This window comes from Panthera onca, chromosome C1, assembly GCF_046562875.1.
Source record: "Panthera onca isolate mPanOnc1 chromosome C1, mPanOnc1 haplotype 2, whole genome shotgun sequence".
NCBI classification, from domain to species: Eukaryota; Metazoa; Chordata; class Mammalia; order Carnivora; family Felidae; genus Panthera; species Panthera onca.
In genome coordinates, this window is record NC_138346.1 from 175836412 (window position 1) to 175863971 (window position 27560).

The 27560-nt window shown below is 40.0% G+C and overlaps 1 protein-coding gene and 1 long non-coding RNA gene across 7 annotated transcripts in view; one reads left to right on the plus strand and one right to left on the minus strand.

The window, feature by feature from the left end:
- PRKAA2 (protein kinase AMP-activated catalytic subunit alpha 2) overlaps positions 1 to 11424 on the minus strand; it is an 80506-nt gene extending 69082 nt beyond the window's left edge. Inside the window, exon 1 of one of the 6 annotated variants that reach the window (XR_013557593.2) lies at positions 11149 to 11422. Coding sequence is in view for 2 of the 6 variants with exons in the window: in XM_060626362.3 (XP_060482345.1) it covers positions 11149 to 11242 (94 nt within the window). In the remaining 4 variants the exon portion in view is untranslated. Of the gene's footprint in view, positions 1 to 10751; positions 10908 to 11148 lie in introns of those variants that run through there. The other 5 variants (XM_060626369.3, XM_060626362.3, XM_060626368.3 and 2 more) reach the window with 5 other exon arrangements.
- Positions 11425 to 11574: 150 nt separating this feature from the next.
- On the plus strand, positions 11575 to 21480 carry LOC132673323 (uncharacterized). The gene is made up of 3 exons (XR_009607985.2): positions 11575 to 11726; positions 19238 to 19334; positions 21243 to 21480. It is a non-coding gene; the product is annotated as an uncharacterized LOC132673323 (long non-coding RNA).
- The last annotated feature ends 6080 nt before the right edge of the window (positions 21481 to 27560 follow it).

The following is a 27560-nucleotide window of genomic DNA, read 5'->3' on the forward strand; positions in this document are numbered from 1 at the left end:
GACCACCCAAGTCTTGGCTGACTTCAAACAGATTTTTTTCATTTCCTCCAAATTTTCTAATTGTTCTTGACTAGAAGGTTGATTTGATACAAGTTTAAAGTCACAGCAGGTGTGGAAGTTAATCACATTAGAAAAAATGTTCATGCACTAATAGAATATTGAAGTTAAAAAGAACTTTATAAATTATTTATGCCAACCTTCCATTCAAAATAGGAATTTTGTGGCAACAATTTTGATAGCTAACCATACAGGATCTAAGTAAATGTGTCAATGACAGAAATCTAACCGATCTGGGGACGTGTGGGTGGCTCAGTCGGTTGAGTGCCTGACTTCAGCTCAGGTCATGAACTGGCACTTTGTGGGTTCAAGTCCCACATCAGGCTCTGTGCTGACAACTCAGAGCCTGGAGCCTGCCTCGGATTCTGTGTCTCCCTCTTTCTCTACCTATCCCCCACTTGTGCTTTCTCTCTCAAAAATAAACATTAAGAAAAAAATTTTAAAAAAAAAGAAACCTAACTGATTTAGAGTATAAGTTGTACCATTCCTAAACAAGCTCCTTGATAGAAAGATCCTCATTATTCTGGATTATAATTTGCCTCTTAAAATATTCACCCAATAGTACTAGCTATATCCTTCAAAACATCACTGAACATGGTGACTCCTTTTGCTAGATGATGGTACTTCAGCTATTCAAAAACATCTATCACACTGAAAATACATTTTCTATAGTATAAAAAATGTTTCCTTTACTGTATTTCACATGGCATTCTTTTGGGGCTTCCTAATTATAAGGGTCATTCTCTGAAATATGATTGGCTAAGTTTTGCATATTATAGTGCCAAAAAATGAATTCAATATTCAAAATTTAAATTAATCCCAAGTACAGAACTACACTACCTCTAAAACTACCAGCTAATATGGTCTCTATACATCTATTTTCCATGTGGTAACAATTTTTACATTTAAAGCATTCAAAACATATGCTTCCTCAGCTTATAGTCAGTTAAACTCCAACATTTCAAGAATGAGTGTCAAACTGTTCTAGTCTTTTATGCACTTCTTCCTTGTTTGTAACTTAAGTGCTAGATTTTACACTTGCCCCTATTCAATTTCACCTTCTTGGTTTTTGCACAGCAGTCTAAGTGTTAATATAAATTTAAATTCTGCTTTTGTAATTTGTCTATTAATCGCCTCATCTAGCTTTGTACCATCCCAAATAGGAAATATTACTAATTAAATAGAGTCAAGGTCCAAGATTTCCCCTTAGGATGACACCTGGTTTCTTTGGGAATAGTTATTCAGCAGCAATAAACCACACACAGCACATTTCTTCATCTTATCCACAAAGTTATTGTAAGACACAAAGTCAAATTCTTGCTGAAATCAAGTTTACAACATATGGTATAACTGTTACACTGTCTAACGGTGAGTTAGTAGAGCACTAGGTAGAAGCTGATATCAATCTGAGTAAAAGGTGGATTCATCATATATTTGACTTAGAATTCAAATGTGAGACAAGATTCATTTAGGTAAATTCCCAATGAATATTTCCCACTTTGTTTTAAATTAGTAAATCAGCTGTAGCAGCATCATTGCCACATTTTTAATACTGGTAAAAATATTCTGCGTAAAATCCAAAATGACTAAGCACAGTAAATGCTAAATACATATCAGTTGTATTAACTCATTAACTAAGCCTGGGAGAAGTGAAGTATGGAATACCATATAGTGCCAAACTATATTCAAACACCTTTAAAAAGAAAATGAAATTAACTGATATTTATAGTATTTATCAAGTAAAATAAGAATTTGGAAAAAAATTATGATATATTCAAATTTTTTAATTCCATGATTTTCAATTATGACAGCTAGATAAACTACCTTGTAACTAATTCATAATTTAGGAGTTAAGAGACGTTAAATGTGAACATATATTTAATACTACTGATCATGTATTTAATACTACATAAGACTGTATAAATAATATGAAGAAAATTTTCTGAAAAGAAGTATCTTAGTAAGTTAATACATGGGCATTCAGACTGAGACATGTTTATTGCAAGATTTGATCATTTTCCTTAACCATATAAAAGGTTGTTTAAAAAAAAAAAAAACCTAATGGCAGGTTTACAAAGATTACCACTTTAAAAATAAAGGCACCACCTAAAAAAATACGGTAAAATTTATCAGAGGCAAACATGGTTAAACCTAAGACAGCACTTAAGCAAGAATACTGTTCCCTTGAAGGGGTGAAAAAGGTTTCTATTATTAGCAGAGATAAGAGCTGCCTGAAATTCTTTCCTTAATACACTATACTAAAAATAAAATGGCTCACTACATTTCAAAATAAACACATTGCTTTGTATATGCATTTCAGCCATTTAACAGATAAAAATCCATTCAACCTGATTCAAGGTGCTCTTATGTTTTTATCTGATACATATACTAGGTAGATTTGCTCTACTTATAACACACTGAGTATTTTAAGAATCTTGTGCTACCCACTTACTCGTTATCTCTTAAAGGATTTGAGATTAGATCTTCTGCTAGGTCAAATTAAATTATCAGCCTGACTTAAAAAAATTACTTTCTCTATGAAATATTTTCCCTATCATCAAGGAAAGTACAAGAATCCCAGAAGAATAAATGGGTGTCACCATTACAACTACCAAATGTTTTAAGGAAAACTAACATGGATGACAAGATAAATTAATATTGTGGCATGTTTTTACCAAAACAAACAAACAAAGAAACACTATAAGCAGTGCTGTGTCAGCATGGGAGAGGGATAAAGTCCACAGAACTGAAGTAATTACTTCAGTCTATGATCAAACTTCCAAAATCCTCTCTAAATTTACACACATATACTAAGAGAAAGTTTGGTACAAAGACATTTTGAACACAAAGTGCATTTTCTGTAGTTTAAAAAAATGAACTGTATTAATTTTGGTTCTACTCTAAGTAGAGCCTTAAAAATGACCCTTTAAAAATAAAAAATGCCAGCTGCTGCTCACATTCTTTTCCTTCTCCTAACTTCTGCCTCCTTTTCTCAAGAGATCTGTGATTGCAGCCACAGGATCTGGAATATAAGTCAGTTACACGTTCACACCTATGCACAGGGAGTAGTGTATAGGAGAGGGTGATAGTGAGCAGTATCTAGAGACTCAGAGTTTTCTGAACACATCAGAAAAAAATATCAGAAGAGAGCTGGGAAACACTAAACAGAAGATCGTAAAGTCTTCCTCCCCCTCATTAAATAAACTTCTGGTCTCAGAACCAGATCACAGGCTATTCTCAGAATTCAACTAATTATGGGGTTTATATACATAAGACCTACTTACATAAAATTACATAAGAGTTAAGGACTTATGAGGGTCTCTTCACCTACATTTTTTCATGTTCTTCTCACAACAATGTAAGAGAACATGTGGTATTATTCCCTTTTTTTACAGATCAAGTGACTTTAGTTTAAGGCCACTCAGCGGGCATACAACATAGCAAACGTTCCACCCCAGGTCTTCCAAATCCAATGGTGTCTGTACTATATACCATGTTGCCTTTGTGCACTTACTTTGAACCTATCCACCATTTTTAACATTGTTTCTTAAGGGAAAAAACCTCTTCTGAGAGTCCCGTGAACTGATTACACAAAAGGAACAAAATCCATTCAGAAATTAAGGACCAAATTATCAATGCTGAAATCATCTACGCCATACAGAAGTCAAGGGGAAAAAAAGTCTAAATACCACATCATTTATCCAATTTTTGAGAGATACCACTGAATTGATTTTGATTCAAACACTAACCTTCTAAAAAATTTTTTTTAACATTTATTTATTTTTGAGAGAGAGACAGAGAGAGCAGGGGAGGGGCAGAGAGAGAGGGAGACACAGAATCCCAACCAGGCTCCACGCTGTCAACACAGAGTCAGATGTGGGGCTCGAACTCACAAACCATGAGATCATGACCTGAGCCGAGGTTGGACGTTTTAACTGACTTGAGCCACCCAGGAGCCCCTAAACACTAACCTTCTAGTACTTGAGTAGAAATATATCTTTATTATTTGGAACTACTGTTTAACACTTGCTTAGAATCTGAATAATTTTAAAAGTAAAATCAGTTCAGCTAGTAAGTTATATGAACATCCACTATTACTTGCCTTTTTCTTATTTTAGTCATTTTTCATGTTTGTGGGGAAAAAAATTACATGACTTACCCAAAAACAACTGCATCTCAATAAAAAAAAAATTAGTAATTATCACATAACACAAGCAAGTTAGTCATTTAGAACTTCCTTCAATGTAGGCATCCAAAAAACAGGGGCAAATTGTTACAGCTCTGTCTCCAGTCTCTATCAGAACTGAAGGCATATTTGAACACAGCAAACACTAACACTTCACAGAGAGTGCAGAATTGATTCACAACACCCATGCACCCAGGCATCTTCACAACACTGCCACTTTATCATTCTTAAAGCCATGTTATGTACCTCATTTAATCCTCATAAAAATTCTAGAAGGCAGTAGGCCGAATGCTGTTATTGCCATTTTGCAAAGGAGGAAACAGGCTCAAAGAAGGTTACTAGTTTTCCCAAAGCCATATAATTAGTGGTAAAATGGAATTAAAATCCAGGGCTAAAGACTTCTTAGACCTATGTTCCTTCTAGGACATCAAATCGTTTTTGTAAGTTCTCTTTACTTTGGTTACTAAAGGTTACTGGTAATCTTTAGTCAGGGTTACTTTCATAATAAGAAAAAACTGAAATACCTGGTATTTACAAGAAATTTGGTTTAAAACTGTCAGAATCCAGCATATTCATCCATATAAGGAATGGATTAAGGCATTAAAGTTAGGAATATGAAAAAATAAATTTTAATCATGCATATGATGGATTTTCAAAGAACAATTTTATTCTAAATACGAACTAAAATGAAACATCAATCTTTTTTAATATTAATACTCAATGAATACCCACAGATATGTGAAATTACATTCTTGTAGATTTAAAACTCAAAACAACACACTATGCATCTTGACTTTACACTGCATGGAACACAGACTCTGGAGTCAGAAAATCTGGCTTATGATTGCCAATTCTGCCACTTACCTAGCACTGTGACCTTGAGCAAGTCACTTAAGGTATAGGATTCTCAATTTCGTCATTTGTAAAATGGAGATAATAACAAACTCAAGATTATTCTGGGGAATAAATAAAATCAAATGGATTTTATAGTACTTAAAATATTAAAAAACTGAGTCTAGTTGTGGCTTTTTTTTTTTTTTAATGTTTATATTTGAGAGAGAGAGAGAGAGAGAGAGAGATACTGACAGACAAGAGCTTGAGCAGGGGAGGGACAGAGACAGGGAGACAAAATCTGAAGCAGGCTCCTGGCTTCGAGCTTCAAGCTGTCAGCACAGAGCCCAGGATGGGGCTCAAACTCATGAGCAGTGAGATAATGACCTGAGCTGGTCAGAGGCTTAACCAACTGAACCACCCAGATGCCCCTTGAGTTGTAGCTTTTATCACTAAATTGTTACAGATGTGTTTCCCTTTTCTTTTGTTCTCCATTACATCTACACTTCCGCTCTGGTCTTCAGTAACTCAAATTTCCATTAATTGAGAAGGAACAATTAAAAATACCCATTTGGAGGAATTAAATCTTTTTAAAAATCAGTTTAAAGTTGGAAAGGATCCAACAGATTACATGTTCCAGCGCTCTCCTTTAGGAGAAAAAGAAAACAAGGCCCAGGAAGTCAAAAACAATCCCAGCAGGGGCCAGTATGCCACAGGTACAACATTCTGGTCCACCAAATGACCAGGTAGTTCTCCAATATTCAACTTATCATTTAGAACTCGTTATATTTCAAAAAATGTAACACTGCTTGTTTTTAAAAATGTAATAAAAAGCAGCACCTGGGGAGCTCACTTAAGCCTCGGACTCTTGATCTCAGCTCAGGTCTCGATCTCAGCTCAGGTCTCGATCTCAGGGTCGTGGGTTCAAGCTCCACACTGGGCATGAAGCCTACTTAAAAAATGTAATAAAAATTCCATCTGCTTATCTTTCCTGTTAAGTGAGGAAACAGTAAATAAATAAGTGGGGAATTAGTACAATTTCTTGAAAGCCAAGTCTGTGGGCCATTCACAGAACTATCTGAAAAACAGAGAAGGTAATTCCTTGGTGAAACTACTAGCTAGAAAAAGGCTAATGTGATTGCAAAGTATCCAGTGGTGTCTTCTGACAAAGAGTAAATATTTCATAAACCAAATCTATCAGTACTCACCTTGAAAACGCAGGCTGCTTTTCAAATAAATAATTAGCATTGTATTACATATATTCTTGAATCAGTCTTTGTATAACACAAACAACAAATCTATTCTTGTATTTCTATCATCTTTACTATTGAGATAAGAGCTGAACAAGTCCCAATCCAAGAGCTCTTAAACAGTTCTCAAGCAGTTCTACCCTACCCTGGAAAGAATATGAACTAAATCAATGTGGAGAAAAAATTTAAGTAGATAAAAAGCATTACTTTTAAGTTCTGTCAGCCTACATCACTTGTTTCCATAGCACTTCTCTGGTAATCTAACAAAACAATGGAGAAAATCAGTTTAGAACTTTTTAAATAAACCTTTCATTATTTAACAGCAAAAAGAAAAGTTCTTTACACTTTTAAAAAATGACTTGAAACAAGTGCTATCAAATGAAAATTATGCCACTTTCAATTTTTGCTTATCGTACCTAACGTTGGCCTGTAAGTTGATACACCAAGTTAAATCTTAAAAATCTGTAATTAGCCTAACAGTTAAAGAGAAAAGGCACACACCAAAATAATGCTACTTACTCTTCCATTTCCATGTTTTTAAAACCATATAAAACCAAATCACCAGGGCGCCTGAATGGCTCAGTCAGTTAAGTGTCCAACTATTAATTTGGGCTCAGGTCATGATTTCACAGTTACTGAGGTGAACCCCACGTCGGGCTCTGTGCTGATGGCATGGAGCCTGCTTGAGATTCTCTACCTCTCTCTCTCTCTCTCTCAAATAAAAAACTTTAAAAAAAAAAAAAAACTAAATCATCTATCGTTAAGTTATTTAGTAGAAATTAAATTTACAAGGTCTAAATCTATGTAACAATTAAAAATATGTTTTCAATACATTTCAATTTTACTGGAACAACTGGGTATTCATTCAAAAAGCTGATCTTAGAACCTCCTCTTATACTCAAAAATTAACTCAAAATGGGTCATACACTTAAATGTGAGGGCTAAAACAAAATATTTAGAAAACAACATAAGAGAAAATCCTTGAGATCTAAAGTAAAGATTTCTTGGATATAGCATCAAAAGGTCCATAAAAACAAGAATCAATAAATTGGACCTCATGAAAATTCAAAACTTTTAAACTTCAAAAGACACCGTTAAGAAAATGAAAAGTCAAACAGATTAGGAGAAAATATTTACAAACTGCATCCAATAAGAGACTTGGACCCAAAATTTGTAAAGAATTCTTATAATTCAGCTCATGAGATGAGCAAAAGATATGAAGAGATATCTCACCCAAGACAATAAATATATGGCTAATAAGTATCTGAAGATAGTTAGTATCATTAATCATTAACAAATGCAAATTAAAGCCACAATGGACACCATTTCCACCCATCAAAACACCTTTAAAACACACAACAACAAATGTTAGTAAGGATGTAGAGAAAGGAGAACCTTCATACATTGTGGGTAGGATAGTAAAATGGTACAACCACTTTTGAAAAGTTTGCAGTTTTTCAAAAAGCTAAACATACAAACTATGATATGTCCCAACAATTCTTCTCCTAGGTACCTGACCAAGATATATGAAAACATGTGCCCAAAGATTTGCATCCAAATATTTGTGGTAGCATTATTCGTAAATTTTTTTTTAACATTTTTATCTTTGAGAGAGAGAGACAGAGCGCAAACAGGGGAGGGGCAGAGAGAGAGGGAGACACAGAATCCAAAGCAGGCTCCAGGCTCTGAGCTGTCAGCACAGAGCCCGACGTGGGGCTCGAACTCACAGACCGTGAGATTATGACCTGAGCCGAAGTCGGATGCTTAACTGACTGAGTCACCGAGGCATCCCTGTGGTAGCATTATTGTAATAGCCCCAAACTGAAAACAGTGTCCATCAACTGGTCAATGTACAGGCAGAAAGTGGCATGTCCACACAATGGAACATTATTTAGCAATAAAAAGGAATAAACTATTGACACGTTACCTCATGCATAAGCCTAAACACATCGTTAAAGGAAATATGAAAGACTCCATATTGAATGATCCTATTTATCAGAAGTGTCCAGAGAAATAAAGTTTATTCAGACAGAAAACAGATTAGGGGTTTCCTGAGGCTGCTGGTGGGAACAAAGATGAACTGTAAATGAACATGAGGGATCTTACTGTGGTGATAAAAATGTTTTAAAGTTGATGTTGGTTCCATCTATGATGATGGCTGCATCATCAATAAAGTTACTAAAAATTAATGAATCATATATTTGAAATGGGTGAATTTTATGATACGTAGACATGCCTCAATAAAGGTGTATTTTTCTTTTTAAAAAATACATTTTTAAATGTTTATTTTTGAGAGAGAGTGGGGGAGGGGGAGAGGGAGGCAGAGGATCCCAAGCAGGCTCCACGATGACAGCAGAGAGCCTCATGTGGGCTTTGAACTCACAAACTGTGAGATCATGACCTGAGCTGGACACTGAACCAACTGAGCCACCCAGACGCCCCAAAAATACAAGTTTTTAAAAATACGTGTACTTTTGTTTGTTGTCCCCTGAAGAATTAAATAAGACTGACTACAGCAATTTCTACCATTTTTATTGAGCAACTGTACTACTTCTAATCCGGGATGGGAAATCACAGTCTAACTTTAGAGAGGCTCCAACATGGTGTTAAAAACACTCCTCCGACTGTTCATTAGACTGGGCCCTCCAGGAAAAGGATTTCTCATAAATCAGCGTACCTTCCACTGGTTTATATTTTAAGAAGCCAGTGCCTGGAAGCTGCTCAAGAGTATATACAAAAGAGATTTAAGTCGTCCTTTGACAATGGGCCAGTTGATCTGATCGGTGTTTTCATCTACATTCAAATTATGTAAGAATTCAAAGCGACAAACATTTTAACACAGTTTGAAAGGATGCAGGGTAAGTTATATAACTTTGAGGGTATACATGCCCAGATGGCAGAGGCACAGCTTGCTTGAGTAAATGGATCATGTCATGACACGGTAGCCCTCAGTAATGACACTGAATGGCAAGCAACCTTACAGGCATGAATCTAATGCTTGGATCTTCCTATATTCATCCTAAATATATCCTCTTGGCTAGCCGCTCTAGGAAGCCTTTTATAATACCCCAGGACTTTATGGCGCACGTAGTACTTCAAAGATTTTTACAAACTTTTCAGGTCTTTACACAAATACCACTTTGTCTGTGAGACTTGGCCTGACCACCTTATTGAAAACTGCTAACCTCACAAAACTCACTCTCTCCTCCCTGATTCATTCTTCTCAGTAGCACTAAACAGACTACATATTTTACACATATATTCTGATCTTTTGTCTCCTCCTACTAGAACATAAGCTCCACAAAAGGAGAGATTTAATTTTTTTTAACGTTTATTTATCATCCAGAGACAGAGAGACACAGAGCGTGAGCAGGGGAGGGGTAGAGAGAGGGGGAGACATAGAATCCAAAGTAGGCTCCAGGCTCTGAGCTGTCAGCACAGAGCCCCATGCGGGGCTCGAACTCACAGACCGAGATGCGAGATCATGACCTGAGCCGAAGTCGGTGGCTTAACCAACTGAGCCACCCAGGTGCCCCAAAGGAGAGATTTTAATGTGGCTGTGTTCCTTATTGTATCCCCACCGCCTAGAATGATGTCTAGCACACAGCAGGTGCTCGGCAAGTACGTTCCGAATAAAACAGCATCAGACACGTGCAATAAGATGGTCTATGCCACGGGAATGAACGAGTTCCTTCTACCTATTTAACACCTTTGACTTGAGGCTTAAAATATGAAGTTTACAGGGAACTAAAGGCCTGAGAGTAAAATCTCAGACTGCCTACAGCAAAAGAAAAAAGCTGACGTTTGACTTGTAATTCTGGATTTACAACAATCCAACGGAAAGTATTTCTAATAAGCTGGCTCTAATTCTGAAGAGAGGACAGATTAATAAAACCCCATGTGACTCCCATTAACATCAAAAAAAAAAAAAAAAGGTTCAATGCTTAACTAGTAACAAGTAAAAAAATAAAATAAAATGACATTCAAAAGCAGCCTGTTTCTCTACACCGAAAATGGGATCCCATCACCAAGAAAACAGACCTCAGCTGGACAGGTCTTAGCAGTTCTGGCCTCCTGAGCCCGGTACGCTCCGAGGGCCAACACCAAGGAACCTTTAATCTGTCCCCATTCCAGAAGCCTTCCTAGACTTCTTTCCACACGCCAAGCACCCTTGAGATCCCCAGATCTAACCGAGCCCAGACCCGCTGCCGCGGCCTCCCTGCGTTCACGCCCCCACCTGCAGGCCCTGGGAACCTGCCCGAAAGCGTCCGCCCCACCAACCCGAGTCCCGGAGCACGAGCGTCGGACGGCAGGCACCTCCCGGCCTGGCCAGTGCTGGAAGACATTTTGCACCTCACCCTGCTTCTGCCAATTTCGGTGTGACCTTGGGCTCGTTCCCAAACCTCTAGGGGTCCCCGTTTTCCCACCTTCAAGGTGAGGACAACACCTGCGCCGAGTCGCCGCAAGGAAGAAATGAGCTCACACGCGAAGCACCCAGCAAGGCACCTGAGGCGCTGGAAACTCGCTCACCGGCACCGGGTCTTACTCCCCGGCGCCGCCCACACCGACTCCGCTGCAAGGCACCCTGCCCCCCAGCCCGACCTCCGGCGTCACCCACCCGGGCACGGACCGCCGGTCACACCCCGGGCCCACCGTCGTCCCCGCCGCCGCCCCCACGCCCGCCCTCGCGGGGCTCCCGGGCCCGCTCCACCTGCCGCCAGGCCCGCGCCCGCCCGCGGCCCTGGGCGCGCCGGGCTCCCGCCGCCCGACCCGGCCTCCTGCGAGCGGACAGCCCCGCGCGGCGGCCTCCGGCGCGTACTCAACTCTTCACTTTGCCGAAGGTGCCGACGCCCAGCGTGTCACCCAGCACGTAGTGTCCGATCTTCACCCGCCCGTCGTGCTTCTGCTTCTCAGCCATCTTCGGCGCGCGCAGCCTCGCTCCGCCGCCGGCGCCTCAGTGCGAGTGCGGCCGCCGCCGCGGGCTCCTCAGTGTGGCCGCCGCCTACCCACAGTGCAGCGGGCCCGCGGCGGGGGGGTGGGGGGAGGCCCGAGTCGCCGAGGGGCGCGGGGCGGGCGCGGCGCGCGGGAGGCGGCGGCGGCGGCGGCGTGGGAGCGTCCGGGCGCGAGCTGCGGCGGCGGCGGCGGCGGCGGCGGCGGCGGCTGGGGGCTGGGCGGGGCGCCGGAGGGGGGCGGGGCGGGCCTGGGGGCAGCCAGGTGTGCGGAGGAGGGAGCGGGGCAGGGAGGGGGGTGGCCCCTTCCACCTGTGGGGGGCGCCTAGCGCGGGAGCAGGCTTCGGAACCCGCCGTGGGAGAAACCGAGGGGAGCTAACGTGTGAGCCGAGAGGGGCCGAGCGTCGGCGTGCGGCGACGTGGGAATCGAATTTGAAGAGGGGCAGTCCTGAGGTGTGGGGAGAGAGGGACGTGAAGTCTAAAGTGCGGGTGTAAGGGAAGTCAGGGGGAGGCGGCGGTGGGGAAGGGCCTCGATCGAAGGTCAGTCTGCGGAGCGCTAGGGGGAAGTTTTTCGAGTCTGGGCGGGGTGTTTCTGATGCAGGTCTTGGCACACAGAGGACGCAATACTTGTGCTCTCTTCGGTTGTTCTCCACTGTGGATTTTGTAATTCTCCGTCCTCTTGCCCTGTGGTGCAAGAGCTCTCTCCCCAAGAGCTCTCAGTTCTGATTTGCGTTTAGTTCTCCAGTAACGCACAGTCACGATTTTTGCTCGATTGTAATTTAGCACATGCTTATATAAAGTGTAGATTTAGCTGGTCGTAGAGTTGCCCAAAGGGGGCAATAGTGAAATGAAAAGGGAAACAATGTAATGAGCAAAGCAAGTAAAATACATAAAGGACCTAGAGAATTGTGAAGAGCAAGGGCGATATAAGGACACAAATTAAAGAAAAATAAGAGATCGAAGTAGGGGAGAAGGGTGAGAGGAAACTGGAAGCGTGACACGCAGGCACAGTATTAAAGACTGACAAGAATTTCGTTACGAATTGATCTCTCCCATCCTCCCTCCCTTTCTTCCTTCCATGTGGTCCGAGTCTTCAGGGTTGCCTTTCAGTGCTTAAAAATGATTTGATGATTGGAACTGAATGTTTACGGAGTAGTTGAACATACTTAATTAACATTGTGCATAACACTAGAGTTTCAAGGTCATGCTCCTCAAACAGGAACCCTCTTATCACACTGTTTATGTGTAAAGAGAGAAATGTATTGATCAGAAGGAATAAAATGTAATAAAAGTTTATTTTCTGAGAAGTGATAGATACGCGAATGGCAAACATACATCCTTTCTTGTTCAGACACCAAGGCAATCTGATGAGAGATGATCACAGCTTATAAATTATAAATATCACAGCTGTTGAACAGAGGCTATTTTCGTTCATTCTTGGGATCATCTTTCTTGCTGACAAGAAGTATCATTTAAGAATCACTCGACCTAGCTGGCAATTGGGAGAAAACAGCCAGTTATTTTTAATGCTGAACCTTCATTTGGGTATTCGTTCAAATAAGTAAGAAAACAGAATACTTAATTTTGCTTTTGAGACAGATGATGTATGTCTCTTCTTCTGATACACCAGTAAAAGACATTGAAAAGTCTGTTAGATTGTTTTCTTGATTCGCCACGAAGGCAGATTATAAATGGAGATTTTAAAGCATTTTACACACCATCTTTACTCCTCGATAATTACAATTTGTTATTATATACTTCATAACTATGATCCTTACCCAGCAACTGTGAACGACCTTGTAGCTTTATTATTATGCCAACAAGTATATACTTCGCTGATTAAAACGTTCATTTGAACACAATGATCTCATTTGACTGCCATAAAAGAAACTTATTATTACCCCCATTTTGTAGATGGTAAAACTTAAATCGGCTAAATGGCAGACTCATCAGAACCCCTATGCAGTTCTGACTTGTCCTTTGGTCTCTCTTCCATACCACAGCTGCCAAAGAAAACCAAACGTGTTCTAAGAACATTTAAAATGTTCACGATTGGAGTCCCATTCTCATAGTTATGTCTAGGGCAGGCCAACAATGTATACTTCAAGCTTCTACGTTTAGCTGTCTTCCTGACCTCAGTTTGGCAGCAAGATTGAACCCTAAGGGCTGAGAAGGCTGGGAAAGCACCACTCTCTCATTGGCAGGGAGCAGCCTCCTGTTGCCCTGGGGCATTTTGGATGTGGTTCCCAACTGCCTCACCCTCCCCAGGAGTACAAACCTGACTGTTCATCAGAACAAATCTCCTTGAGTGCCGTGCCCCTTGGAGGTCTCACCACCACCGACCCCCCACCACCAACAGAGATGTTCTGGTAAATAACAATATTCCCCATTTGATTATTTTCCAGTGATGCTATAGTGTCCCTATGTTCTTTAATACCTATCTCTAGATTGGTGCCCCAGACAGCCATTCAGTTCTCAACCCTGCTCCAGCTATTAACTGCTTTACCCACTGATACTGGGTCTTTGGGGTTATTTTACTTCAAATACTCAGAGCCTGAATAAGAGAATAGTGGACTACCACTAGCCAAATATACTACACTAGATTCCACTGGTATTCTCAACAACCAGTTCCTTCAAGTCTTTGCTCAGTCACCTTCCCCATTAGACTTACCTGCTTTGACCACCTTATTTTAACATGGGAAGTACCAGCCCACCCATACTCTCTGCCCTGTGCGCTCTCCTTCCCCCTACCCTTCTCAACTGTTTCTTTTCCCCCCATGGCACTTACTTTCTGACATACTATTTCATTTCCTTGTTTGTTATGTTTTCGTTTTGCTTGTCCCTCCTAACTAGAATGAAAGCTTCAAAGAGAGAGGGTTTTTTTTTTTTTTTTTTCTCTATTTTGTTCACTGATGGATCCTTGGCTCCCAGAATAGTGCCTAGCAAATTACAGGCACTCAAGTGGATTCACGTTGTGTGGAACCTGAAGTTTATATAATGTGCAGGACCTCTTTAAGGAAAAAAAATACAAACTTGTGTATGAAAGTGAGTATTTATTTGAAAGAGAGAACACAACTATGTACACATCCTTTGAAGCTGACAACACAAACATTCCTAAATCCAGAAAAATAACATTTTTATAAATTAATTGTCCCACACACCTCTATAATACTTTTGTACATTTTTGGAAGCATATTCTTTGATTGTCTTTTCATGTTTTATAATTTTTTATTTTCTTTTAGGGAGAGAAGGGGGGGCATGTGAGCAAGGTAGAAGAGCAAGGAAGAGGGAGAGAGAATCCCAAGCAGACTCCATGCTCAGCACTGAGCCCAGCACAGGGCTCAATCCCACAATCCTGGGATCATGACCTGAGCCAAAATCAAGAGTCAGACCCTCAACCAACTAAGCCACCCAGGTGCCCTTAATATTCTTTATAGAGCACATAGAAAGATCATTCTGTCCTTCCTCTGACATTATTCATCAAGTTTTTGATCACACATTTCTCTTTGGGGTCCCCATAGGACTTTCTTCATACAGCTAATAGAGCATCTATCAATTTTATTATATATTAATATCTCATGTATTTTTCATATATACTTATATATAAGTGAATATTTCATAGATAGCTACATATAAAAATTACATACCCCATCTGCTGTTCCTAGGGCCTAACAGAAAGTGGTACATCATTCCAGAAATATTTGCTGAATTGAAATAAGCAAAATAGTTACTAAACCATAGAATCAAGGAACAAGAATATAGGGAAGAGCACTTTAAAAAAAGAAGTTGGGTGCCTAGCTGGCTCAGTTCGAAAAGCATGTGACTCCCGATCTTGGGGTCGTGAGTTCGAACCCCATGTAGAGTGTGGAGATTACTTAAATGAAAACGTTTAATAAAAAATAATAAAATTAAAAAGTCAAAATTAATAGTTTTATTTTATGAAAATGCGTATTAACTACAAAACATAATTTTCTATCTTTAGTGCAGTAGTCATTAGTGAGATTGGAAATAGGCATACGGGAGAACATGTAGGACCTTATAGATTCATCCTAAGGCATTTCTGTTATTGCTCTGAAGTTTAAAATAAGAAGAGTTGATGGGCCCCCTGGGTGGCTCACTTGGTTAAGCGTCCAACTCTTGATTTTGGCTTGGGTCATGATCTCATGGTTCTCATGGTTCGTGAGATTGAGCCCCGCATCAGGTTCTGCACTGATAGCCTGGAGCCTTGGGATTCTCTCTCTCCATTATTTTCTGCCCCTTTTCTGGAGCCTTGGGATTCTCTCTCTCCATTACTTTCTGCCCCTTTTCTGCACACACTCACATGTGCTCTCTCTCTAAATAAATAAACTTAAAGCATATATAAAATAAGAAGAGTTGGACATTCAGTGATTAATGAACTGCGTTGATGATATGTTTTATGTATTACAAGACCAATAATTATCTAATTTTTATTATGAAAAATTCCAAACATACACCAAATTAGGTAGTAGAAATAACCCCTACCCTTGATGATTATCAACAGTGTTAACATTTACCAATCTATCTTGGCACTTTTTAATTTGTTCCCTAAGGTATTTGAAAGCAAATAACCAGATAAAATATTTCACTGATAAAAAAAAAAGTACTTTAGGGGCACCTGGCTGGCTCAGTCAGTTGAATGCCCAACTCTTTATTTCAGCTCAGGTCATGATCTCACAGTTGATGGGATCGAGTCCCATGTGAAGCTCTGTGCTGATAGCATGGAGCTTGCTGGGATTAGGTCTCTCTCCCTCTCTCTCTGTCTCTTCCCAGCTCATGAGCTCTCTCACTCAAAATAAATACACTTAAAAAAAAAAAAAAAAACATCATTTTATATCTCATTGGTAAAACTAGTAGTGTTGAAATAGATTATACTGAAAGTTCTTTTCAATTGTTAGGAAATTCAACTCCCAGTCCCCACTCCCCATTTTAAAATGAAACTATCAAAGGAAAAAGACAGGATTACAAGAAAGTACTGTAGGCTATAGCCCAAGGTATCAACAAACTGCTCTTGGTGCATTATTTTCCCTATACACGTTTACCTCTTGACGTTTGTTATTACTGGTTTGTAAGGTTGAGAGAATAATATTATTGGGCCCAACCTTCTCCAAAAGGATAAGTAGATGCAATATGTGTGACAATACTTGAAACCCTTTCAAGGAAATATAATATGTAACTTTGAGATGTAATTTTTAGCAGGTATCCTAGTAACAGATATTAAACTTAATGTAATCCATTTCCATTTTGTGGCTGAGTACATTTCTAAATTGCTTCAATGTGAGTCAACATTGTAATTTTCAGTGTAGCTGAGAAAAATAAAACATTTTGGATCAAATTTCTTCCAAGAGCAGATGCATTAATTGGAATAACAAAGGTTGTTTGCTTTGCTGTATAAACATTATGGATCTGACGGCATTTTTAGAATCTTGCTTTCATGTGTGTGTTGACAGCTTGCCTGAAAAAAGCTCAAACACACTTTTAGATCAGCTAAATCAATTATTTCCCTCCTGGCATGAATTCAGTGCCTATCTATACTAAATACTTTTAAATTGGTGAGGTTGAATGAGATATCAATGTCACCTTGAATTGATTATCAACTTTGTTATGGCCGTGCTTTGGAATTAAAACAACCCTTGACAAAACAATATAGTATATATATTATTTGAAGTCTTTTGTAATCCACTTTTAATGACCTCAAGTGGGTGTTAATGCTTTGGCTTGTTGGCTCAATCCTGTTAGCATTAACTGCAAAGCTTTGACATGATTAGTTAGTGCAAACTTAAGATCAATTATGTAATTTCAAAATTTCCAAATGGTCTGTAAATGACAAAATAATTCACCCTCTAAGAATAAAGACCTTTAAAAACTAACCAAAGAATTCAGTTTCTTTTCTTTCTTTTTTTTTTTTTTTTAATTAGAATGTGGGGCAGTAGGTGCCCTTGAAGCGTTCTTAACTCTGAAGTTGCAATTCTATGAAATTAAACATATTAATACTTTTTAAAGTATTTATTAATAAACCTTCACCCTTTGTTCTTAAAATATTGAAAGGTTTTAGAAGTGGTATAAAATTAGCTTTATCTATTAAAGATTCCCAACTTCTCTGAGTATATCATTCCTTGTTCTAAATACATTCATTTATTGAACAAAGATGTTTTGAATGCCTACTGAGAGCCACACACTCTTCTAGGATATAATTTTAAGGAAGGTAAGGTATATTTTATTATTTATATTATTATAATATTATTTATATTATTGATATATTTGTGTGTGTGTCTGTGTCTCCATCCCTATAGGATAAGGGCTATTGCACTGGGGTTTTACAGTAGGAGAGAGATTTGGCTCAATTCCAAATACAATAATGAAAAGTAGGGATTTATAGACAAGGAGCAAGATGGGAGGGTCAGTGGGTAGGAAATTACTAAAAGGCTAGGGCATGTGACTCTTGATCATGGGTTCGTGAATGTGAACCCCATGTTGAGCATACAGATTACTTTTAAAAAATAGTAAAAAAAAAAAAAAAGTAATTCTTTGCTAAAGTGACTTAACAGGACAAGGTGATGGTAAAGATGAAGAACTTTGTTGAGTAGTGAGGGTTATTAGTCTGGCTGTACTAACTCAGTAGTATTCTTTTTTATTTTTTTATTTTTGAGACAGAGAGAGACAGAGCATGAGCAGGGGAGGGGGAGAGAGAGAGGGAGACACAGAATCTGAAGCAGGCTCCAAGCTCTGAGCTGTCAGCACAGAACCCGACGCGGGGCTCGAATCCTTGAACTGTGAGATCATGACCTGATCCAAAGTCGGACGCTTAACAGACTGGGCCACCCAGGCGCCCCTAACTTAGTAGTATTCTTGCCCAAGGGTGGGTGCCCAAGGGGAGAGCTAAGGGTGCCCAAGGGTGGGGCCTAATAGGGCTCAGAGGAGTCTGACAACAATCCTGTCAAGGAGAGGGTCTTTGTCGCATTCTAGGGGGAAAGCCAGACAATAAACAAGCAATGAAATATATAATCTAATGTAATATTAGTGACAAGTGCAGTAAAGAAAAATGAGCAGAGTAAATGGATGCACAGATGAAAGTGGGGAAGGGGGAAGGGTTGAACAGGCATTTTATATGGGTTGTCAGAGAAAGTCTCTCTGAGAATGTAGCATTTGAGCAGACAGCTGAGAATTATATGAAGGAAAGAACCATTGAAATGTCTGAGATCAGAGCATTGCACACAGAGGCAAGAGCAAAGACCCTGAGATAGTACAAATAGCATACAGAAGATACAGCAAGAAAACCGATGTGCCCATCAGTGAGTACAAGAATGAGAATAGATGGCGTTGCAATTAGAATGCTTAGAGCCAGGGACACCTGGGTGGCTCAGTTGGTTAAGCGTCCATATGTGGCTCACGTCATGATCTCATGGTTCAAGGGTTTTGAGCCCCACATTGGGCTCGCTGCTGTCAGTGCAGAGCCAGCTTCAGATCCTCTGTCCCCCTCTCTCTCTGCCCTTCCCCCACTGGTTCTCTCTCTCAAAATAAATAAACTTAAAAAAAAAGAAAAGAAAAGAATGCTTACAGCCAGATCATATTGGTTAGGCTATAGTAAAAACTCCGGACTTTTTAAACAGTGTGATCACAGTTTTTGGAGGATTTTGGAACAGGAGACTGGCATGATATGAATCATAAACTTAAAGACCTCTCTGGATGGCCATGTGGAAAAGAGTCGAAAGGGACAAGAGTTGAAGCAGAGAAACTGAGAGGCCATTGTGTAGTAGAAACAGCCGAGGGCCAATAAGCTCTTATACTAGGGTCATAGCAGTGAGGATGGGGACAACCATCCAAATTCGGCATATATTTTGATAGAATCTTTATCCAAGAGGATTTGCCAGTGGTCGGTTGAGTGATGTGAGAAGAATCACAAAAAGGAATGAAACACTTTGATTTCTTTTGGCCCATACAACCAGATGGACGGGGGTGCCACAGACTGACATGCAAAAGACTTCATGAGAAATCAGTTGGGACGAAGGGAAGGACGAGGGACACAATTCTGTCTTGACCATGGTGAGTGTGAGAAGTTTAACCAAATTCAAAAGGATTCGTCCAGTAAGTAGTCAACCAGAAGAATGGGAACCTCAGGGGACAGGTCCAGACAGTAAATTCAAGTTTCAAAACCATCAGTATATATACCCTAGGACTGGCGATCCCTTGGGAAATCAATATAAAGAGCAAAAGGAAGAGATTCTCACACTGAGGTAGGTCAGACTTAGAGAACTATAAAAGGAAGAGGAGTTAGGGGAAAAAAAAAAGATACTAAGAAGGAATATCCACTAAGGTAGGAGGAAGTTTAAGAAAGTATTATCAACTGTTTCAAGACCCTATTCTTGCCTTGCCTAATGCTACCAAGAGGTTAAGCGAGTTGGAGTTGAGTTGACTATTGGATTTGATAATGGACTTGATAGTGGTATGATGATGGTGGTATGAATGGAGTGAGTTGAGGAGAAAAATTGAAGACCTAGGAGAAGACGATTCCCTCCAATTCTCGGCTACGAAAGGGAGCAGAGAAATGTATGAAGTTGGCTTTGCAGGGGGTAGTAGCAATTGGGGAATGTGGAGACAAGAGGGAATGGTTTAGGATGAGCAAAAATGCCACATGCTTGCGTGCCGATTGGTATGATCCCGTAGAAGCAGGGGGGGAAATGATGGTGTAAGACAGAATGAATACCTGTGGAACGTTTAGCAGTGAATCCTGATTCGACAGTCCTGCAGGACCTCTCATACCTGGACTTATACTCTAATGGAAATCATATACACTTTAATAGATTGCAAAAATGGTACAAGAAGTGGTATAACAAAATCATGGATAGAAGTGCCTGAAAAGTAAGGAACCGTAGGTTAGAAGGCTCTTGTATTTGACCAGGGGAAAAAAGGTTAAGGACTCGAACCACTGGCAGTTCCCGCAGGGAAGGAGAGGAAAGGGTGGATTCGAGTAATATTGAAGAGGAAGAATGAATAGGATTTAGTGACTGCTTATTTATGAATTAGGAGAGAAATGGAACAATTTTGGATGACCTCTAGGTGGATGAATCTTCCTTAAACAATTCTTAGCCTATCGCTTTCTTCCTTAAAAATGTTCAAAGACGGCTCCCTCTCTCTGCCCTTTCCTCACGCTCTGTCTCTGTCTCTGTCTCTCTCTCTCAAAAATAAATAAACATAAAAAAATATTTAAAAAGGGGTGCCTGGGTGGCTTAGTCGGTTAAGCGTCTGACTTCGGCTCAGGTCATGATCTCGCAGTTTGTGAGTTCGAGCCCCACGTCGGGCTCTGTGCTGACAGCTCAGGGCCTGGAGCCTGCTTTGGACTCTGTGTCTCCCTCTCTCTCTGCCCCTCCCCTGCTCTCACTCTGTCTCTCTGTATCTGTCTCTGTCTCTCTCTCAACAATAAATAAACATAAAAAAATATTTTTAAAAAATGTTCAAAGACAGGGCACCTGCGGGGCTCAGTCGACTAAGCATCCAACTCTTGATTTCAGCTCTGGTCATGATCTAATGGCTGTGGGATTGAGCCCTGCATTGGGTTCCATGCTGAGCTATGGAGCCTGCTTAATATTCTCTCTCTCTCTCTCTCTCTCTCTCTCTCTCTCTCTCTTTCCTGCTCGTGCACTCTCTGTCTCAAATTTTTAAAAAAATTAAAATTGAATAAATCCATAAAATAAAAACGTTCAAAGACTTTACATTGCCTAATGATTAATGTTTAAAGCTCCGTAGTCTGGAATTCATGGACCCCTGAAATCTGCTTTTTTGGCATGCCCAGTACCTTTCATAGAGACTTCGTTGGAACTCAAGGACTTAGTGAATTCTACTTTGAAAAGTACTCGTCTAAAGAGTAAAATTCAAACTCTTTCAGTCTGCATTCAAGGCCCTCTCTAATCTCCTTACTAATCGCATTTCTTGCCTCATCTTTCTTACCTGTAGGTCTTTTCCATTCTGTGTACACATGAAGCTATAGCAGGCAAGTTCCTTGTTCTCATTGTCTAGAACTCCTTTAGCCGTTGGTACTCCTGATCACGGTCTGCCTAACAAATACCTCCACGGGTTTCAAAATTCGCCTCCTCGGTCCCACCGTTCTGCAACGTCCCAGATACAGTTGACCACGCTGTCTTTAATAATGTCGTGTGCTTTATACAATTAAATCCCTCATTGTACTTACCTATTTATAGGTCTCGTTCACCGTTTGACTATTAATCCCTTGAGGGCAAGCTGTGTACACAGTACATGGTAATGGTACTTAATATATGTTGATACGTGTACTTAATACATGTCAGTGGAGTGAATGAGTAACAGATGAAATCTCACTTCAGGCATAATGTTATCTGGATTCACCTCTCCCCTCCCAGGCAGCCCTAAAGGGTTCTTCCTGTTTACTCCTGTAAGGTCCTGTATCACTTCTGTTCTAGCACCATACTGTGCTCTAGTGTCGTATTTTGCTCTATAGCGTTGTTTCTTCTGCCTCTTTTGGTGCTTATACCCCTTCCCTGCAGTGTTCAAGTGCAAGGATTTTATCCTGTTAATCTTTGTACCCCAATCACCTAGGTTCTTAATATATGCTTTAAAAATGTATTGTTCACTGGGGTGCCTGGGTGGCGCAGTCGGTTAAGCGTCCAACTTCGGCTCAAGTCATGATCTCACAGTTTGTGAGTTCGAGCCCCGCGTCAGGCTCTGTGCTGACAGCTCAGAGCCTGGAGCCTACTTCGGATTCTGTGTCTCCCTCTCTCTCTACCCCTCCCCTGCTCATACTCTTGTCTCTCTCTCTCTCAAAAATGAATAAACTTAAAAAAAATTTTAAAAATAAAATAAAAATGTATTGTTTAATAATTAAAGCGCTATCGTGCCTTTTAAAGTCTTATATCACATAATCATGCCCACGTTTTTCCACCTTCACTAAGGATTCTCTAATGACTCTGGGCTAGAACTCCCCCGAATCTTTCGCTCAGCGTTCTATTGACCTGTACCTATATCTCTTTTGTGTAATTACCACTTTCTAGGACAGTAATTGGTACAGAGTGACTACAAAAGCCTAAGAACAAGAAAAATCTTATTCTTCATTATATTCCCATACAGCTGTAATTCTCTTCTTTTTTTATACTCGAATAGCACACTAGTTCCTAGAGCCCTTGTCGTAATTCTACCCTTCCCATGGGAGAGAGCTGTAAAAACAATGCTTCTGAATCTGATATGATTTATTTTGTTAAAATAAACAATCATAAACTACTGCATTTATACTATTATTGATAACTAGTTATGCCAATCTCTTGTCTCCCTGGAAGGCTTTCTTTGAATGTTTGATGAATGAATAAAAGAAGGAAGGAATACTATTTCCATTACCAACTTCAGAGGGATTTCAGACTTTGCTTTTTGTCCAAAATTAGTCTGCTCATTTTATCTATCACTGCTTAGAGCCAAAAATAATTTATTTGTATGGGCTAGAGGAAGTTAGTATTGTCCTTTATAAGCCAAATTTGAAATAAAATAATAGTTTCACTTAAAAGAAATATGCTTCTTTTTTCCAGGCCATACTAACCTTGGAAACAAATAGAAATGTTTACAGGAACTGAGTTTTCCCTGAGGTGTTAGTATGTTCTGACCTCTCTATTCTCTGTGTAACCCAAGTAACCGCTACTCTTTCCCATTTCCCATGTTCCCCAGCACTTACTTTTCCATCTGGCGCCCACTGCTGCTTTCTTGATCCCCAAAATTGAGGAGGAGGGATTTTTTTTTCCTCCCAGTGACTACAACTCTTTAACAATTGAAAAGGTGATCTTGGGGGTGCCTGGGTGGTTCAGTCAGTTAAGCGGTTATGCGGTTAAGCAGTTAAGCGTCTGACTCTTGATTTCAGCTCAGGTCATTTAATTTCAGCTCAGGTCATGATCGCACAGTTGGAGAGTTGGAGCCCCACATCGGGCTTTGCACTGACAGTACACGGAGCCTGCTTGGGATTCTCTCCTCTCTTTCTGCCCCTTCCCCCTCTCACACATGCACGGGCTCTCTCTCAAAATAAATAAATAAACTTTAAAAAGTAAAAAAAAAAAAAAAAAAAAATGAAAGGCGATTTTGTTCTTTCGGTTTAGACCCCATTATACAACGCAGAACTTGAAACAAATGTCTCAGGAGGACTGAGCACCGGGAGGAAGTTATCATGCATGCTCAGCCCCAACCCGTTACCCATGCAAACCATAATGGAGTAGCCCAGCCCTGGAGCACCTGTCTCTCTGCTCCTTCTACCTGCGTGGGTAATTCTCCCCTTCTCAGGGAACACCTCCCACTTTTTCAAAGACTGGAGGCAGCTTTTATTTCCCCCTACTTTGTTTTTCCTCTTTGTGTGATCATCCAAGTGCCCCAGAAAGCTGCTCCTGACTCTGGGAGAAAGGGAGAAGGCACGTAGGGAGGATGTCTCTGTGCAAAGTTGACACTTGGGTTCCCTTGCCAGAATTTAGAAAGTGAGCATGTGGTTGGCATCCCCACCGTGATCCTGCTCTCATACGCTTTCATGATTTGATCCTCTTGATATCTCACATAGACCACGTAACGACGTGTGTGGAATGTCGGGCTTACTTGGCTACAGACATAGATTAGGGATATGCTAAAAATCGTAATGCATGATGAGAAACTTATCACAGCATCTCTCATGAGTTTTTCCAGGAAAAAAAAAAAAAAAAGAATTCAAGGCAATCTTCAACTATATTCCTGGAAATAGGTCTTTAAATTTTTCCTCAGGAGGAAAAAAAAGAAACCACCTTAAGTATCATCCTCTATTTTTTAAAATGTGTATTTCCAGCCTTTTATAATCTTTTTCAAGTCTTGTTTTGGGAACAACAAAGAAAAGAGTAAAAATAAATTTGAAGGCATTCTTTTTGTTTTGCTTTAAATCTGATTCTAATTCTCTTTAATAAAACTTACAACCATTTTTTTTTTAGATTCAAGTTAGTTAACGTACAGTGCAGTATTGGGTTTCAGTAGAATTTAGTGATTTATCACTTACACGCAACACCCAATGATCATCCCAACAAGTGCCCTCCTTATCGCCCATCACCTATTTAACCCATCCCCCCACCTGCCTCCCCTCTAGCAACTCTCAGTTTGCTCTCTGTGTTTAAGAGTCTCTTGTGGTTTGCCTCCCTCTCTGTTTTTATCTTATTTTATTTTTCCTTCTCTTCCCCTATATTCATCTGTTTTGTTTCTTAAATTCTGTATATGAGAGAAGTCATATGTTATTTGTCTTTCTCTGACTTATGTCACTTAGCATAATGCACTCTAGTTCCATCCATGTTGTCGCAAATGGCAACATTTCATTCTTTTTGATCGCCTAGTAATATTCCCTTGTGTATGGATGTGTAGACCACATCTTTATCCATTCATCAGTTGATGGACTTTTGGGCTCTTTGCATAATTTGGCTGCTGTACAGTCATTTTTAATGTAGCTTTTTTTCAGGTAACTGTTATCGGGTTTATTGTAAAGGTGAATCATTGGAGGAATTCTTTTGGTAAGCTAAATGCTAATCTTTCAGAATGTCATTCAAGCCTCAAGAGTTTTCTAGTGCCTACCATGCTACATACAAAAGAAGTATCCCGTGAACAATGCCCTGAAGCTCACCTTCTCAAGAAGACTTGTACTAATGAAACAATTTGTTTTTTCCATGTTTATTTATTTGTTTTGAGAGAGAGAGAGTGGGGGAGGGCAGAGAGAGAGGGAGAAAGAGAATCACAAGCAGGCTTCATGCTGTCAGTGCAGAGCCTATCTCGGGGCTCAATCCCACAAACTGTGAGATCATGACCTGAGCTGAAATCAAGAGGCAAATGCTTAACCAGCCGAGCCCCTCAGGTGCCCCGCCATGAAACAATTTAAAAGTAAGTCATTATTTTTTGACTTATTCCTTTTTAACTCATGAATTAAAATGACACCTCTTATTTTTTCCACCAAACTCTCTTTAGTTGCATAAGAAAGAAATCACTGGATTTTTGTTACTTTTCATTGCCTGTGACATAAATACTCTCAGAAACATGGGCTTGTAACAAAAACAGTCTGATTATACACTCTTCCTGCCCTTTTCTTTACTCCCTCACTTGAAAATCTAGTGTATCTTTATGATGCCTAGAGAGAAAACGCTGAATCAAGTGGTGATAGCTTAAAATAAACAACCTGGGGGGCACGTGGGTGGCTCAGTCAAAGGTCCAACTCTTGATTTTGGCTCACATCATGATCTCACGGTTTGTGGGTTTGAGTCTGGTGTGGGTCTCTGTGCTGACAGCACGGAGCCTGCTTGGGATTCTCTGTCTCCCTCTCTCTCTGCCCCTCCCTTTCCTCTCACACAAAAATCAATAAATACACATTAAAAAAAATAACCTGAAGGCAAGGAAGATTTTTTTAGAGAGATAATTAATCAAAACTGTCTTTGATAAGTCCCATATTTCTTTTTATATATATATATTTTTTAATTTTTTTTTTAACATTTATTTATTTTTGAGACAGGGAGAGACAGAGCATGAACGGGGGAGGGTCAGAGAGAGGGAGACACAGAATCTGAAACAGGCTCCAGGCTCTGAGCTGTCAGCACAGAGCCCGACTCGGGGCTCGAACTCACGGACCGCGAGATCATGACCTGAGCTGAAGTCGGCCGCTTAACCGACTGAGCCACCCAGGTGCCCCTCATTTAGTCTTTATAAATTTTTTTTTAACGTTTATTTATTTTTGAGACAGAGAGAGACAGAGCATGAACGGGGAAGGGGCAGAGAGAGAGGGAGGCACAGAATCGGAAGCAGGCTCCAGGCTCTGAGCCATCAGCCCAGAGCCCGACGTGGGGCTCGAACTTGGGGACCACGAGATCGTGACCTGAGCTGAAGTCAGACACTTAACGGACTGAGCCACCCAGGCACCCCTCATTTAGTCTTTAAATTGTCATCACATGGGGTGCCTGGGTGGCTCAGGCGGTTAAGCAGCCAACTTCGGATCAGGTCATGATCTCACAGTCCGTGAGCTCAGGCCCTGCGTCGGGCTCTGTGCTGACAGCTCAGAGCCTGGAGCCTGTTTCAGATTCTGTGTCTCCCTCTCTCTGCTCCTCCCCCGTTCATGCTCTCTCTCTGTCTCGAAAAATAAATAAATGTTAAATAAAATAAAATAAAATAAAATAAAATAAAATAAAATAAAATAAAATAAATTGTCATCACATTTTTACTTATAAGAAAAAAAGAAGCCAAGGTGACTTGTACTAAGTAATCACACCCATTTGTGTCCTCAAAAGTTTTGTCAGGAACAATTAAGTTTCCCGCAGGAAGAGGATATGCATATGTAAAAAAAAAAAACACGAGCAAATTCTGTTTCCTTTTGTTTAGCAACATAAAAATAATACTGTCTACTCTTGTCACATACCTCATCTCTCTAATATCAGCTACAGAATTGGAAAGTCATGGTTTGGAGAAGCAGGGGGAATTGCAGAGATGGTACCTCTCCATTATTTCTGAATAACTCACAAAGATGCAATTTCATATGAACTTCATTTAAAAATACTTCATGACTTCAGTGTGAGGTTTACATCAGGAAAATATACAACTGAGCCAAGTGAGTCTAACAATAATTTTATAGAAATCGAAAGGTTTATTTTATGTGCTGAATGGAAATAGAAACCAGTTTGCATTCTACTGTTTCCATTTTCTTTTTTTTTTTTTCGAATTATCATCACTTTCTCATTCCTGTATATTGTTGTCTGCTGTTTACTGTGAAGGGACTGCATTATACAACCTATTTGGAATCTTTTTAACTGTGTTGTTATGGTAATAGACCTCCTGACAGGCTCATAACTACATAATGTGACTCTTTGAAGGTTTTCCCAGTAAGCAAATCATAAAAGAAATAAATGTGGAAAGAAGTCGGTTCAAGAACTGATTTTCATCAACAGTATAGTAAATGAATAGTGAATACCCTAAAGATATTTGGTAAATGTATACAATCTGTTTGTACAGATTTCTCTCTCTCTCTCTCTCTCTCTCTCTCTCACACACACACACACACGCACAGATGTTCATGTGCACACAGCTTATCTTCAGGAAAATACTTGAGGTATATTAAACGAAGCATGCTTAACTTATTTTATTTAAAATAAAATCACCTCACCGAGAGAAGGAAAAGTGAGAAGTCCCACATAGGAAACGGGGGAGAGAAAAATAACTACTTTAATTCTCCCATGATTTTAGAATTGAAAAAGATTAAGGACAACATATTCTGGTTTCCGTGTGCATGGA